The sequence below is a fragment of the Oryctolagus cuniculus genome, chromosome 17, assembly GCF_964237555.1.
Source record: "Oryctolagus cuniculus chromosome 17, mOryCun1.1, whole genome shotgun sequence".
Classification (NCBI taxonomy): Eukaryota; Metazoa; Chordata; class Mammalia; order Lagomorpha; family Leporidae; genus Oryctolagus; species Oryctolagus cuniculus.
The window spans coordinates 5,694,385-5,709,976 of record NC_091448.1 but is presented as its reverse complement, the minus strand read 5'-3'; the positions used below and the strand labels follow the sequence as shown (position 1 = coordinate 5,709,976).

At 61.4% G+C, this 15,592-nt stretch overlaps 1 protein-coding gene across 5 annotated transcripts in view; it reads left to right on the top strand.

The window, feature by feature from the left end:
- The window catches only part of RAB37 (RAB37, member RAS oncogene family), a 57,181-nt gene extending 42,234 nt beyond the window's left edge, over window positions 1-14,947 (top strand). The window contains exons 2-10 of one of the 5 annotated variants that reach the window (XM_070060353.1): window positions 5,539-5,649; window positions 10,013-10,123; window positions 10,975-11,016; window positions 11,392-11,458; window positions 11,542-11,594; window positions 12,583-12,648; window positions 13,127-13,183; window positions 13,266-13,342; window positions 13,481-14,947. In XM_070060353.1, the coding sequence (XP_069916454.1) occupies window positions 5,539-5,649; window positions 10,013-10,123; window positions 10,975-11,016; window positions 11,392-11,458; window positions 11,542-11,594; window positions 12,583-12,648; window positions 13,127-13,183; window positions 13,266-13,342; window positions 13,481-13,586 (690 nt within the window). In that variant the 3' untranslated portion in view covers window positions 13,587-14,947. Of the gene's footprint in view, window positions 1-4,363; window positions 5,650-7,961; window positions 8,184-10,012; window positions 10,124-10,974; window positions 11,022-11,391; window positions 11,459-11,541; window positions 11,595-12,582; window positions 12,649-13,126; window positions 13,343-13,480 lie in introns of those variants that run through there. The other 4 variants (XM_002723578.5, XM_070060354.1, XR_011383370.1 and 1 more) reach the window with 4 other exon arrangements.
- The last annotated feature ends 645 nt before the right edge of the window (window positions 14,948-15,592 follow it).

Sequence of the window (15,592 nt, the reverse complement as noted above, 5' to 3'; positions counted from 1 at the left end):
TGGGGTGCAGGACCCAAGCACTTGGGCCATCCTCCACTGCACTCCCTGGCCACAGCAGAGAGCTGGCCTGGAAGAGGGACAACCGGGACAGAATCCAGTGCCCTGACCGGGACTAGAACCCGGGGTGCCAGCACTGCAGACAGAGGATTAGGCTAGTGAGCCACGGCGCTGGCCAAAGAATGCATTTTAAATCCCGCCTAGTCCCACCACACGGAGAATATCACTGTTATTTGTGACTGTGTGTCCACTACCAACCACGCATTCTTCATTTGTGGAAAAGCATTTTACACAAACCTACATTATTAAACAGCTACATCATTAAATTTATTAGGGCTTTTTAATAAGGACAAAAATAAAAAGGTAACATGGCAGCGGTGTTGATAACTCCAGAGGCTATGTACAAGAGGTGTGGGCGAAACCTCTGTGCCTTCTGCTCTAGTTTGGAGAACAAAGGGGAAGGCATGGGACAGAGAAATCGACCCACGCCATTTGGAACCAAAGTTCAAAATCTTGCAGGAGACGGCAAGCTCCGATGGGCAGCTGTGGCAGTTACCAGGGAAAGGCGGCCGTAATCGGCAGACCCGACATCGGCTGTTAGAGATGAGTATTCCCGACAGCAGGGCAGTCCGCTTCACTGGACTGGTTCCCGGAACAGACGCCCACAACCCGGATGTCCTCCTTTCTCCTGGTTTAGTGGGGTTTTTCCCTGATGAGTTTTCACAGCTGACATTATTTGCTCTTGCAAATACTACAGCGCCGTCCTGGTGCACACTGTAGGGTGCTTTTGCAAGGAAGACCATGGCTCCTGCCGTGCCAAAGGAATTTGCCCTGGTAACTCTGATAGACGCTGTCAGTTGTTGTCCACGACGGTGACCCCAGGGAGTGCCTGTATCCCCGTATCTAAGCCAATGTGGAGCATTATCAAAGGACCGCTATCACACTCATATCAAACAAATGCATGTAATGCTGGATCAGTCAAGGTTCTCCAGAGAAAAGGAGAGAGAGAGAGAGAGAGAGAGAGAGAGAGAGAGAGATGTTCCAAGGAACTGGCTTACACAGCCACGAGAGCTGGAGAGTCCGAAACCCGGCGGGCGGGCAGGAAGGATGGAAACCCACAAGACGGAACGAATGCCACGTCTCGAGGCGGAAACACTTCTTCCTCAGGAGAACTCCAGTTTTGCTCTCAAAGTCTTTCAGGTCAGCGGATGAGGTCCACGCAGACGCTCCAAGACTGCAAGTCACTGCATTGTAGGTGCAGGCACCGTCGCGGCACATTTACGTGAGCGGTGAGCGGAGTGCCTGGGTCCACCGCGCAGCTAGCTGAAATATAAAACAGGGGCCAGTGCTGTGGCGTAGTGGGTGAAGCCGCAGCCTGCAGTGCCAGCATCCCATGTGGGTGCCGGTTCGAGACCCGCCTGCTCCGCTTCCAATGCAACTCCCTGCTATTGCACCTGGGAAGGCAGTGGAAGACGGCCTGAGAGCTGGGCCCCTGCATCTCTGCAAAATGGCAATGATCCACTTTGCAAGCCAGGACCCCACCCGGGAGTCCACATCACAGAGTCCTGGTAGCATCGCAGGGCGGGAGAAGATAACTCTGGGTGGAAGGACACTGGCCTTTGTGGGCACCACAGCCCCATCTGGAGTCCCACTGTGTCCTGACTACAAGGAGGTGTAGGGCCACACGTGAGGCTCACATGCACAGCCACCTCGCCTCACCCCGCACACGCACACTCACACATACAACCCTGCCCAATTTCTCAGACACTAGCTGCTTTGGGATTGATTTATTGAAAGGCAGAGTGACAGAGAGAGAACTTTTATCCACATGTTCACTCCTCAAATGCCCAACCTAGCTAGGGCTGAGCCAGGCCAAAGTCAGGAGCTGGGAACTCACTCCAGGTCTCCCGTGTGGGTGGCAGGGACCCAAGCCCGGAGCTGTCACTGCTGCCTCCCAGGGAGCGCAGTCCTCCAAGGAGGCTCCAGTAGCCGGGGCTCAACCCAGGCATAATCCGGCTTTAAAAACCTATCAGATCTGGAGCCTGCACTGTGGTGTAGTTGGCTAAGCCTCCAGCTGTGGCACTGGCATCCCAAATGGACACCGGTTCCAGTCCCAACTACTCCACTTCCGCTCCAGCTCTCTGCTATAGCCTGGGAAAGCTGTGGAAGATGGCCCAAGTCCTTGGGCCCCTGCACCCACGTGGGAGACCCGGAAGAAGCTCCTGGCCCCCAGTCCACCCATTGTGGCCATCTGGGGAGTGAACTAGCTGATGGAAGACCTTTCTCCCTGTCTCTCCATCTTTCTGTCTATAACTCTAACTTTCAAATAAATAAAAAAAATCTTTAAAAAAAACTAAATCTTTACTTAATATATACTAAGTTGATCTTCTGTATATAAAGATAATTGAAAATGAATCTTGATGTGAATGGAGCGGGAGATGGGAGGGTGCGAGTTATGGGGGGAACCATTGTAATCCATAAACTGTACTTTGGAAATTTATATTTACTAAATAAAATTTAAAAAAAAAGACCTATCAAATCAAATGTGTCCAATTTTGCGACCTGGATAAAATATGAGAGGTTTTCAAAAAGTTCATGAAAAATGCATATTATGAAAAATCCACATAAGGATGTCAAATCTCTTTACATCGAAATAAACTGTTAATCCCACCTCTCCACAAACTTTGTGAAGGGCCTTGTGCCTTCCTACCCACCTGGAAGCCGGCTTAGAAGGAGGACCTCAGGAGTCCCACACGAAATGCGGCCACCTAGAGACAGCAGGGCTCTGGGCCCCGACCCCGGCCACAGGCAGCTCCCTTCCCGTCATCCCCCTGCCCACGTCAGCCCCAGAGGCTCTCTGGAGAACACAAGCGGACACCCCAGGCTTCATATCTGAGCTCTGGCCACTTGCCCACTCCTCAGACATAAGGATGCGCTGACAGCGTGAGCTGGGAGCCAAGCACGGCCAACAGGAGGGACCGGGCCTTTGGCCCCGAGGACTGCTTGAGTTTGGGGGAGGGGTACAGACAGAGGAGGGACAGGACTGAAGGAGCTTCTGGATTTAGGGGAACTCATTCAACGGTGCTTACAAATCGACCAGCTCCACACTCTCCACTGTGACCCAGAATGGAGCTCTTGGAGGGGCTGGCGCTGTGGCACACGTGGCTAAGCCACCACTTGCAACATCGTTGGCTTGAGTCCCGGCTGCTCTAGTTCAGATCCAGCTTCCTAAGAATGCCCTGGGAAAGCAGCAGATGATGGCCCAGGCCTTGGGCCTCCGCCAGACCATGATGGATTCCTGGCCCTGGCTTTGGCCTGGCCCAGACCTGGCTGTTACAGCCATTGGAGGTGTGAGCCAATAGATGGAAGACTCTCTCAATAACTCTCTCCCTCTCTCTCTCTTTCTCTCTGTCTGCTTTTCATAAAAATAAATTTAAAAAAAAAAATAAAGACCAAGATGAGAGCATCACTCTGCCCTGCTCTAAGCTGGAGCCCGGAGTGCACTTCCGGACTGGTCCTTGAAGCGGAAGCATCCCGAGAAAGGGGGGCCCCTATGACGAGAGAGGAAAGTGGTGGGGGCTCTTCACCCTGGAAAGGACAAGGAACAAAGGAAGAAGAATTCCAAACTGTTGTGTCTGTTACGTGAGCGAGGTGGACATGCATGACAGATTCCTCAACTTCTAGAGAACATTCTAGCTAGAAAGCTCTTCTTACAGCATAAGGAGGGGCCGGTGCTGCGGCGCAGGGTAAAGCTGCTGCCTGAAGTGTCAGCATCCCATAAGGGCACCGGTTCGAGTCCTGACCACTCCAGTTCCAATCCAGCTCTCTGCTATGGCCTGGGAAAGCAGTAGAAGATGGCCCAAGTCCTTGGGCTCCTGCACCCGCATGGGAGACCCGGAAGAAGCTCCTGGCTCCTGACTTCAGATCGGCGCAGCTCCAGCTGTTGCAGCCAACTGGGGAGTGAACCAGCAGATGGAAGACTTCTCTCTCTCTCTCTCTGTGCCTCTCTTTCCCTCTCTGTGTAACTCTTTTTAATAAATAAACAAATCTTAAAAACCAAAAACCTTAAGGAGGCGGCCAGTGTTGTGGCACAGCGGGTTAATGCACCGCCTGTGACGCTTGCATCGCAAGTGCTGGTTCAAGTCGCAGCTGCTCCACGCCCCATCAGCTCCCTGCTCGTGCCCCTGGGAAGGAGTGGAGATGGCCCAAGTATTTGGACCCCTGACACCCCCGTGGGAGACTCAAAGGAATTCCAGGCTCCTGGCATCAGCCTGGCATAGCCCTGGCTGCTACAGCCATTTAGGGAGTGAACCAGTAGATGAAAGATGCTCTCTCTCTCTCTCTCTCTCTCTCTCTCTCAAATACATAAATAAATATTTTAAAACAGAGGAAATTAGACTTTCCATGTAAATTATTAGAGCCCTTCCTCATAACAAGCAACAGGAGCCTTTAACCAGGAAGAAATGAAAATTGAGCAGGATTTGGTTATGGAGATGGGGCGGGGGCAGAGAAACCACAGTCAGGGGACATCCAAGGCCAACACCCTGGCCAATGCGTGCCCAGCCTGCTCTGACGCCAGCCCCCTCTGAGGCCATTGGCAGAGAGCAACATGGGGCTCATGGGCCAGTCCCGAGGGCCTGGCAGTCTATGCATCACTGAATCTTGCTTCTCCCCAGCCTCACCACGACCTCAAGCGTTTGTCTTCGCAGTCCATTGTGAAACGATGCATTTGCCTGCTGGTCTGGTCACCCACCCTGCTGGGCGGTCACCAGTGCACATCTGTGTCTTCTGTAGGGCTCGGGTTCTCTTTCAAACACTCCACCAGGCTAATTCTGCCCCCTCCCAGGACACACCGTGCAGAGGGAAGAGGCCTCCCGCTTCCCCAGTGCCACCACTCTGTGAACTGGTGTCCACTCCGAGGCCCGTCCAGCGCCGAGTGAGAGCTCTCCCCAAGGCACACCCCGGCACCCCGACTTGCCGCATTCTGTGCATGGGTTTTCTCGGACTTCTGCATCCCAGGGGAGCCACAAACATCCCAGGAGCAGCTGATGGAGAGGAGCAGCTTACTAAGGGAACGATCCAGGGAGGCCACGACCACCTGACCGCCCCGCGGGCACTGCCTCCACTTGAGTGGGTCCTGGCGCTGCAGCAGCCATGTCTCCCAGCCACAAGCCTGCCACAGCGTCCCTGCCACACTCCCCCTCTGGCTGGGAAGCGTGGCCTCGGCACAGGCTCAGCAAGGCCACATTGCAGAGTGCAGCAGCGGGGCCCCCGGGCTGTGGCTGGAGGCCCCTGCAGACCTTCAATAACTCGAGTTAGAACAAGATTCCCGCTGCCTCCAGGCTCCGGGGACTTGGTTGGAAAACCAGGAGTGTGCTGTGCCTGTGTTTCTGAATGCTAGGCTGTCGTGTGTGTGTGTGCATCCATGTACGGTGCATGTCAGTGTGTGTACATGTGTGTGTGCGTGTATGTGTGCTGGGAGAGCCGGCAGCCTAACCCACACCACAGGCCCTCACCTCTCGCTCGCTCGCTCCCTTTCAGACCATCCTGGTGGGCGACAGTGGCGTGGGGAAGACATCTCTGCTGGTTCAGTTCGACCAGGGCAAGTTCATCCCAGGCTCCTTCTCGGCCACCGTGGGCATCGGATTCACAGTAAGCACTGGCTGGCATGCCCCCTGGGGAGCCTGCTGGAAACAGGTGACGGCGTCAGATGGTCAGATCACTCAGGAGGTCGACCAGAAGGACCGCAGGTGCAGGCGGGGTGTTGGGTGACCAGGAGGGGTCTGCAGTGCCACGGGTAGTACAGGGGCTCCATGCTCCCTCTCACCATAGCCCCTCTTGGGGCCGCGTCCTCATCTCCTTCCATGTCCACTGTGCCTGGAGCGGCTCCCAGCTTCCGCTAAATCCTGGGAAGATCTTGGGAGGCGTTCAGACCACTGGCTCCTCGGAATCTCAGCATCCGGGGCGAAGGAGGACCTAGCATGGGTTTCTGGACAGTTCAGGTGTCAGCAAACTCCAGGATGGAGCACAGCACAGGGCCCGTGAAGTCCCTTGGGGCTGGCGGGCTTGTCCCCGGGGTCACAGCAAGGCAGGCAAGGGTCCAAGGAGGACACGCCTTCATGGTGGCTGTCCAGGCGGCGAGGGAGACGGGAGCAGGCCAGGGTGGGTGCCAGGGCCTGGAATCCTTCAGAACACAGCAGCTGAGAGGGACTGGCTGGGCCCTGCGGAGGAGGCCTGGGTACCAGGCCCAGGAGGCCCAGCCCACCTCGGCATCCCTGGGGCCCCGAAGCCAAGCAGCTCAACCCGCCCAGCACGTGCCCAGTCTTCCCCCACGGCCACAGCCACATCTCCACCTCCGCGGGGCGCGGAGAGGGTGTGAGTCACACACCACAGACCACAGGCAAAACTGCTGTGAAAAACAGCAAGCACCTGGCACACGGAGGGCCCAGGACCGCCTGAGAGGAGCCGGCGGGTGCCCCTCCAGAGCCTCTGCGTCTGCTCAGGGCGCCAGGATGCACCTCCAGCCATCTCCCAGCCCTGAGCTCCCTGGGCTGTGCTGTCCCCAGCTCGGGGACACAGGGCTCGGGGAGGCCTCCTCGGTCACCTGGGCTGCACCCGAGGGCACCTGGAGGAACAAAATGAGCTGCCTGTGTGCCACCCGGCGCCTCCTCCCAGCAGGCCTGGGTGACCGGGGGCGGTGTGCACACTTCCCATTCTTGTTGGGGGAGGTGCAGGTAGTTCATGGGCAGAGCGGGCAATCGGTGAGGACGGAGGCGTGGGGGCAGGGCACGAGGGCAGCTTGCAGCCGGGGCTCGGGCCAGGAGCATGGGGGGGTGGTGTCTGTGGCCATGCTGTGAGGCCAGGAGCGCCTACATCTGGGATGAAGTGAGGTGTGTGTGTGTGTGTGTGTGTGATGTGCTGTGGTGGGAGGTGGGTGTGTCATTGATATCATATGAGGTGTGTGTGTCTGGGATGTGGAGGGTGTGCGTGGGTGTGGCATGAGGTGTGTGTGTGATGAGACCTAGGATGTGTGTGCATCTGGTGTGTGTCTGGGATGGGGTACCAGGACTGTGTGTGCGTCAAGTGGAGAGCAGGGAGCAGTGCTTACTCCACAGCCCCGGCCCCGAGCACGCGGGCTCCGGTCCCACTTCCGAAGCTGCCCTTGGCCACCTGGCGTGCGTCCACCCCAGGGGACAGCGCTGCCCTGCCCAGGGTCTCCCCTTCCCCAGGCAACCGGGGACCTACTGACTCTCGCTGCAGCGCGGAGCCGCCAGGGGGCGCCTTGTCGTCCCACTGTTCTCCGGAGAATCCCCGCCGAAGGGGCCACAGTGCCCCCAACCCTACCACAGATAAACCCCAGACCCACTCCCCAGTGCTGGGACGTCCGGCGACCTCTGCTCAAAACCACCCACGACTTCATGAATTCACCTGGGCCGCGCCCCTCGCCCGGGAGGTAGGCGCTGCGGAAGCCACCTGTCCCCAGGCGGGACCCAGGCGGGACCCAGGCGGCCCGCGGGTCAGGGAGACTTGGTCTGCACCGCTGGCCTGCAGAACCACCTGAGCGGGGCGCGGGCTGGGGCGCCTCCGCCTCCTCGCGTCGGGACCACCTGTTACCCGCCGGAGCTCTGGCGCCGCCTGCTGGCCGCGCTGCGCAACGGCACCGGGAACCCCGGCGCGGGTCCGCGGGTCGGGGAGAGGCCCAGACGTTCCGTCGCAGGTGGGGTCCCGGGCCCGCTCCCCATAGCGGGAACCTGGCCCGGCGGCGAGGAGCTTGGGCACCGCTCCTGGGGCCGGATTTGGTCCCACTCTAAGTGCACGAAGCCAGGCCAGTGTGACTCGTGCATCACACACTCTTCGCCAGCCCAGACCCCGAAGGGCTGCGCGCCCTCGTGGGACTGCCGGCTCCCCCCCCCCCACCTCGGGCCGGTGTCGTAGAGGTGCTGGCGGGACAGAGGGAGGAGCCAGTCTGTCTGTCGGGGTCCGGGCCAGGTCGGTGGCAAGGAGGAAGGAGTGGGTGGAGCTGGGGCGGGGCCGTCCCTGCACTGTCCCTGGCTCCCTGGCTGGCCCAACTCGCCGCTCGTCCGTCCGGGGACATGACGGGCAGGCCTGGCGCAGCTGCCTCCCGGGGTGGTGAGGCCCCCGAGCACTCCCCGCCCTGCAGTCCGAGCTTCGATCTCACGGGCAAGGTGGGTGGGCGCTGCGTCCCGCGCTGGGGATTCCTGTGCCTTTGCCCTGTTCCCTAAGACCCCCGCCCTCCCCAGCCCCTTTCTGTCTGCATCTGGGATGCATCTGCATCCGTCCAGGCAGCCGGGTCTCACAGAGGAGGGGAGGGGAGGGAGGGGAACGGGTCAGGCCCAGCCCTGGGCCCCCTCCACCTTTGGGGATCTGGCTGGCTCGGTGCAGGCCAGAGGGGGTAACTCAGAAGGCCTGAGTGACTCCCTGCCCGCGGGCCTCGATCCAATTTTCTTGGGCCGCACGCAGGCCAATAAGAGCCCCAGGAGCCCCTCGCAGCCCGCCTGGTCACTTGCTGGCTTGAGGTCCTAGGATTGCCTGGAGGATGTCTCCCAGCCTGCCTTGCAGGCCCACCCGGAGGCCGGGAGGCAGCTCTGCCCTGGCTGTGCCTTGGTGTGAACGGGTACCAGGAGCTCTGAAAGAGATGCTGATGGGGGCAGGGCAGGGTGGGCAGAGGGGCGCGGCTCTGAGGGTTGCAAGGCCTCCTCCAAAGAGACCTGGCTCTCTGGGGGCCCAGGCTCCCTCCCCCAGCGCCAGAGCTCCGGCTCGATGGGAGCCTCAGTCCCCCCCTCCCCCGCGGGGTTCAGGGGGAAGCCAGTCTGCAAGTCACTCTCCCAGGGCCGTTGAGATAGGCGAGTGCTGTGTGCTAGCTGCAGGAAGTGGGCCGTGGGCCCTCCGATGGGGGAGGGGGAGCAGCCCCAGACTGATGGGAACCGCTGACCTCCGTGCCCTGGGGCCAGCTGAGCCGTTTGCCTAGGAGGCGGAGTCTCGCAGCTGTTTGCGCTTGGTGGGATGGCCCGCTTGGTGGGATGGCCCGGCTGGCTGGGAGGCTGGTTTGCTCAGGGCAGCTGTGATCTGGAAAGTACACAGGCACTGGCCAGCCCTCCCTCCCCATCCAGGGCTGGGACCCAGGAGCGCAGGTTCCAGAGGGCCCACACCCCGGCCTCAGCCCTCAGCTGTCTGCTGGCCTCCCCAGCCCTGGCCTCCCCAGCCCTGGCCCAGGGCACTGAGCGCAGGAGAGTCTGGGAGGAGCCTGATGGGAGCTCCTGGGGGGAGGGGTCACAGGCAGGTAGGGCCTGGCCCAGACACTCCTCCCTTCCCACTCCTGCATGTCCCTGGAGACCGCACAGGGACTGAGAGAAGGGCCCCCGCCCCCATACTCCCTGGGGCCCAGGGGTGCCAGCCTGCAGCATTTGTCCCACCTCTGCTGAACGGACTTGGGGCCAAAGTCTCCCTGTTTTCAGCGTGAACTCCCACTCTCCCTAACGCATGTTATTAGCAACCTCCAAATAAATGTTGTAACCTGAAAGGAAAGGAGCCCAAACAATAGTAATTTCAGAACACGCCCGTGCAAACCACAGTGCCCTGCCCCCTTCCAAGCCTTGCCCCAGGTGTCCACACGTCCCCCTCCCGACAAGGCAGCCCCACCCACAGGTGCACAGCCTAGAAGAATCCACACAGGGGGACTGAATGCCTGCCTGCCTGCCCTGGCCGTGGGCAGATGCAACCAGCGCCCATACCAGGTGAACATGGGGTTCCCTGGGGCCACCGAGACCCTCTGGGCACCTGCTGGTGCCGACGTGTCAGCTTGGGCTCCCAAGATGAGGACAAGAAGGTAGGGAGAGGGGATGGCAGCCACGCAGGCTTCCTGGATGCTGTCAGCATCCTTCCCTGGCCCCACCTCCCCCGCCCATCCCTCTCTCCAGGCTGCCCCCCCCCACACACTCCCTACAATCCCAGAAGCTCCCCGACTCCCCACTCACTGCCTCTGCCCCCCCACTAGGTGATGCTCCTGGGAGACTCGGGCGTCGGCAAAACCTGTTTCCTGCTCCAGTTCCGAGACGGGGCCTTCCTGTCCGGGACCTTCCTCGCCACTGTCGGCGTAGACTTCAGGGTGAGGCGGCTGCAGGCTCCTCCTCCCAGCGGCTTGGCCCCTGCGTGGCCCTCCGCCTGCAAGGCACCGAGGGTGCTCCCCCAGACCACAGCAGGGGCCAGGTGCCAGAAGTCTGGGCTCCCTGACACCCAAGGGACAGGGAAACCAGGCGGAGCCTTGTTGTCCACTGCAGAGCAGGGCAGACAGATGAAAGCCCTTGCTGACCGCCCTCTGAACTGGGCTCCTTTGGCAAAGCCTGGAAGCACAGTTGGCCTTTTTGGGGCTCCCAGGATGCCCAGCGCTGCACCAGGTTGCGGCTCGGGGCTGGCCCTGTGCGGAGAGAATGGCTGGCCCGAGTCCCTCCCTCTCACCCTGATGACCGTCTTTCTACCCTGCATCATCGGGGCCCTGACCAGCAGGTGCGGGCTAACCAACCAGGAGGCCGGGACCTCCAGCTGCGTTCAGAGAACTCTGGGGGGCGAGAGGGAAGTTGGGCCTGCCAGTCTAGCTCCTCAGGTCTCCAGGACGCCGGTGGGCATCTCAGCGCTGAGGCTCGGCAGCGACAGTCCTGGGGCTGGGCTCTGCGAGAGGAAGATGGTAGTGGGCAAGGGGTGGGCTCTCCGGCGCCCAGCCCCGGGCAGCCCTCCGGGCCCTGGCAAAAACCAGGCAAGTGCTCAGGTGCCCCTCGCCCCTGAGAAGAGCAGAAGGCGTGCCCTCGGCAGCGGAAGTGCCCCCGCCCTCGCTGGAGAGGGTTGGGCAGGGGTGTGGGCGGGCCGTGGGCGGAGCTCGGTCCAGGGCGTGGGTGGGCCGTGGGCGGAGCTTGGCCCAGGCTTCTCCTGCCCCCCCCCACCCTGCGCCCCTCTGCCTTTCAGAACAAGGTGGTGACTGTGGACGGTGCGAGAGTGAAACTGCAGGTGAGGTGAGGGCTGGGCTGGGGCAGGGAGGGCCCAGCTCCTCACCCCAACCACAGGCTGCCTGCAGCCCTGCCCACCCCTGGGGTAACTTCCTGTGGGGCCCCCAAGAGGAAGCAGCTTGTGTTTGTTTGATGTCTGCAGAAGATGTATTTCCCAGGCACCCTGGCTTCCATCAAAGGCAGCTCAAAATGTGCCTTCACCTCCTGCTCTGGCAGGCTGGGTGCCCCTCCCCCGGGGGGAGCCGGGGAGGAGAAGAGAGGAGCTCCGGTGAGCTCAGTAACCATCCGTCCGGGAGCCCTGGTCCTGGCTCGCACCCCTTGCACCCAGCACTCCCTGCCCCGTTCCCCCTCTGACCAGTTCTCCATCCCGTCCCAGATCTGGGATACTGCGGGGCAGGAGCGCTTCCGCAGCGTCACCCACGCTTACTACCGAGACGCCCAGGGTGAGTCCCCCAGCCCTCCAGCCCCCCGCAGTCCCCCCACTGCCGGGCGGGGGGCCTGCTCTGACCGGTCTCTCCTCCTCCAGCCTTGCTGCTGCTCTATGACATCACCAACAAAGCTTCCTTCGACAACATCAGGGTAGGTCCCCTCTGCCCCGGCTAGAAGCAGCCGAGGCAGGCCTGGCTGGCCTGCTGCTCTGTGGGGTGCAATCCTGCTGCTTCTAAAGACACCTGGCCATGACTCAGAAGTCAGACCCGTGGCCGAGTGTTTACCTGCCGTGTGGGCACAGGGGCTGGGCGGGCTGCGTGCCCGTGCCACCTGCCATGATTCATGACTGTCTTTCCTGTCAAAGAGCTCCCCAGGGCCCCAGCTCCACCCTGGACAATTAGCCGCAGAGGCCAAGGGCAGAGCCCAGCCAGAAGAATCTACACGGACATCCAGCACCACTGGCAGGAGAGTGACTCAGGCAGAGGAGCGAGCGGCTATCAGAGCAGGGAGGATAATTCAGCCAACGTAGGGACCAGCCCTGAGTCCAAAGGGGCACAGGTCTGCCCTGTTCGCTGACTTCAGCGACCTCAATTGCTTGTAAGCAAACTGGAGGCGTAAGACATACAAGAGGTCTCAAAAGACCCACGGAAGACGATTTTTTTTTTTTTGAGAGGGAGACAGAGCTCCCATCTGCTGGTTCACTCCCCAGACACCCACAGCGGCTGGGCTAGGCGGAAGCCAGGAGCCAGGAACTCAATCCAGGCCTCCCACGGGGGTGGCAGGGACCCACTGTTTGAGCCATTATCACCTGGTGCCTCTCGGGGTCTGGAAACGGGAGCTGGAGTTGGGCACTTCCATATGAAAGTGTCCGACTGGCATCTTAACCGCCAGGCCAAATACTCATCCCACCACGAACTTTTTGATGTACTTTTGTGGATTTTTTTTTTTAATGGAAAACCCATGGCACTTATTGTACCACCTCCAACCAGTTAGTGATGTCATAGCAGACATCACTAATCAACCTCAGTGCTTTTGATCACTTCTGGGCCCTTTTGTGGTCTAGAATCTCAACAGGGCACTCTGCAGGAGAGTGGCCCGGTGCTGCCCCGCGGCCGGCTCAGCTTGCCCTCTCCCCCAGGCCTGGCTCACCGAGGTGCACGAGTACGCCCAGAGGGATGTGGTGATCATGCTGTTAGGCAACAAGGTGAGTGGCTGCAGGCCGGGGCGGCACCCGGCACCTCCTCTCCGGCTGCCTGGGCATCCGCCCCACCCGGCCCCACGGATGCCCAGCGGTCACCTGGGCACCTGGGCATCCTTCCCGGGTCTCCCAGGTCTCCAGGTCAGAGGTCAGACGTCGCTGCCCTCTGAAAGCTCTGGCAACTGTCCACCCGGGGAGGGCCCTACCTGCAGGGCTGCCCGGGCACTCGTCCTGAACAGGGTCAGGGGCTGACACCCTTCACCAGGGAGAGTTACCCGCCTTCCTCCTGGAGCCAGGGTTGCCATCACTGCTGAGCTGGGCTACAGCCTGAACCAGGCAGAAAACATAGCCCCAGGCCCATCACACCTGCCCGCAGTCCCCCAGGCCACCAGCAGAGGGCAGGCAGTGCCTGCTCCTTTGGCAGAAGCTGGGCCAGCTGGGGTCAAGGCTTCCTTCCCCAGAGTGACCCATATCGGCTTGACAGGCGGATGTGAGTAGTGAAAGAGTGATCCGGTCGGAGGACGGGGAGATGCTGGCCAGGGTAAGTGACCACTGGCCGGGCGGGGTGAAGGCAGGGGCAGCCAGAGGCCAGCGCTGAGGACAAATCTCTCGCCCCGGGGCAGGAGTACGGCATTCCCTTCATGGAGACCAGCGCCAAGACGGGCATGAACGTGGAGCTGGCCTTCCTGGCCATTGCAAAGTGAGAGCCGAGTGGGGAGGGGCTCCAGGCAGGGCAGGGTGGCTCCACTGGGGGTCCCTGGGCCCGCCCGCCCTCTGAGTTGCATTTTCGGGGGTCCCCCTGCACTCACAGCCCGCCCACTGCCTCTCTGCCTTCCAGGGAGCTGAAGTACCGGGCGGGGCGGCAGGCCCACGAGCCCAGCTTCCAGATCCGCGACTACGTGGAATCCCAGAAGCAGCGTCCCAGCTGCTGCTCCTTCCTGTGACGCCCAGGGGGCTGCGGGGAGGCCACAGGGGCCCGGAGGACACAGCCGTGGCCCCCAGACCGGTTTATCCTGAGAGGCTGAACGGAGGGAGAGGGAGAGGGGGACCCAGCCCTCAACCCCTTCCCATGAAGCAGCTGGACTCCAGCGCCCGCCGCGGCTCCTGTGGCTCCCCTGCTTCCCCAGCGAGGGCGCGCCACCTTTCTCTTACTGCGACTTAATTTAAAACAAGTAACAGGTGGGGAACCAGGACACCAGGACAACGGAGGCGGGGCCCTGGCAGCCCTTCTGCCTTCGAGGCCGAGGGGCTGGGCCTCCCTCCTAGCCGTGGGCAGCACCAGGGACACCGATGCACTTGTAGGGGTGTGAGGGCAGGAAGTGACCCCGTCAGCAGTCTCACTTTAGCTGGACAGAGGCTGGGCTGACCCCTGGGTGCCGGGAGCCAGACCATAGCTTCAGGGAAGACCACAGCTGTGGGTTAGGAGGCAGGCGGCCCCCTTGGAGGAGGGGAGAGAAGGATCAGAGACCAGGGTGTGTCTGTCTGGCCACCTCAGGCGTTACGGAGCCCCTCCCGGGAGGGTGTCCCTTTCCTGGGCCCCTGGGGACCTTGGTTCCTGTCTCTGGACCTCAGATCCCAGGGGAGCCCCTTCCCCCAGAATCCCCGTCTTATCTGCTTTCTGCCTGTGCCCCTGGCCACCATCCCAGCTTTGGCAGGTGTGCAGTTTGTAGTGCTCAGCTCTCCGGGGTCAAGAACCAGATAAAGCCCCAGCTCCTGGGGCAGGTGGGGGCAGCAGAATGGAACAAAGCTTGCCCCTAGCCTGAGCCCTAAACCCAGCCTGACCACTGAGCCCTTTAACTCCTCAGATGCCGGGGCCCAAACTGCTTTATTGCCTCTTTGGCTAGAGAGCCGAGGTCATCCGTTCCTAGGTAAATCCATGTGTGCAGAGCAAGGTCATGGCCACACACTGGGGGCGGGGTGGGCCGGGGAGTAGCAAAGAGTTCAGGCAGGGCCAAGGTCGTGTCTCCTGAGGCCCTGACCCCAGCTCCAGGAAGTGAACCTGAGACCGAGAGGTCATGACCTACAGGTACCCAGACTCCTGCAGGCCAGGGGCAGCCGAGGAGGTGAGAAGCCAAAGTCAGCGCCGGTTCTGAGGCTGCGGCCTTTGCTTTCAAGGCGGAATCCTGGCGCTCCAACTTGGGCGGATAAGGAAGCACTCGCCAGGGCACAGCAGGGAGGAGCCTGACCTTGCCAGTCTTTCCTAAGGGCCCACGGCAGCCTGCAGGAGATCCCGTAGCCAAGACAGCCCTGGGCTCCTGGCGTTTGTGTTTTTGCGGAATTAAATCGCAGTGTTTTGGAAACTGCACCCGGTCCTGTGTTTCTGGGAGGGGGCGCACGAGGGAGTGTTCCCGTCTTTCAGTGTCCTGGAATGGTCACCTGAACAGGTGGCCCCCAGGCCTCTGCGGCCAGCCTGGGAAGTTTCTCGGGGTCTGCATTGTCCGCTCTCCGCCTTTCCCGCGGGGCGCACCGAGGTGACCTGACTTTGCTCTGCCTCTCCCGGAGCCAAACGCCCAAGACCCAGGGGCCGCCCCCAGACCCGCTGCGGACCCCGCACAACTTCCCCGCCGGGATCAGAGCCGGCGCTCCCGCGCGGAGGTCGTGGGGCGACGCCAAGGGCCGCCGCGAAGGGAAAACACGGCCCGGGAGCGGAGCGGATCCCTCGGCAGCAGGCGCGCACGCCCCCTCCCCACCGCCCCCGCCTCCATCGGAGCTTCGGCTAAAGGCTGCTGAAACGCTGGGGGTCCGCACCCGAAGGCCGGCTGTCCTCGACCCCCGCCACAGGCTGGGGAAAACAGAGCCGAGCCCGCCGCCCCGCACCTGGAACTCGCGGCAGGAGCCGCCCCTCCCGCCCGGCTCCGGCACTTGGTAACAAACACTTCCACTTCCTGAGCCCGCTTTCTTCGCCCGCTGCGGGGCGCCGCGCCGAGCGCAGGCCCCGCCCCCGCGCGCT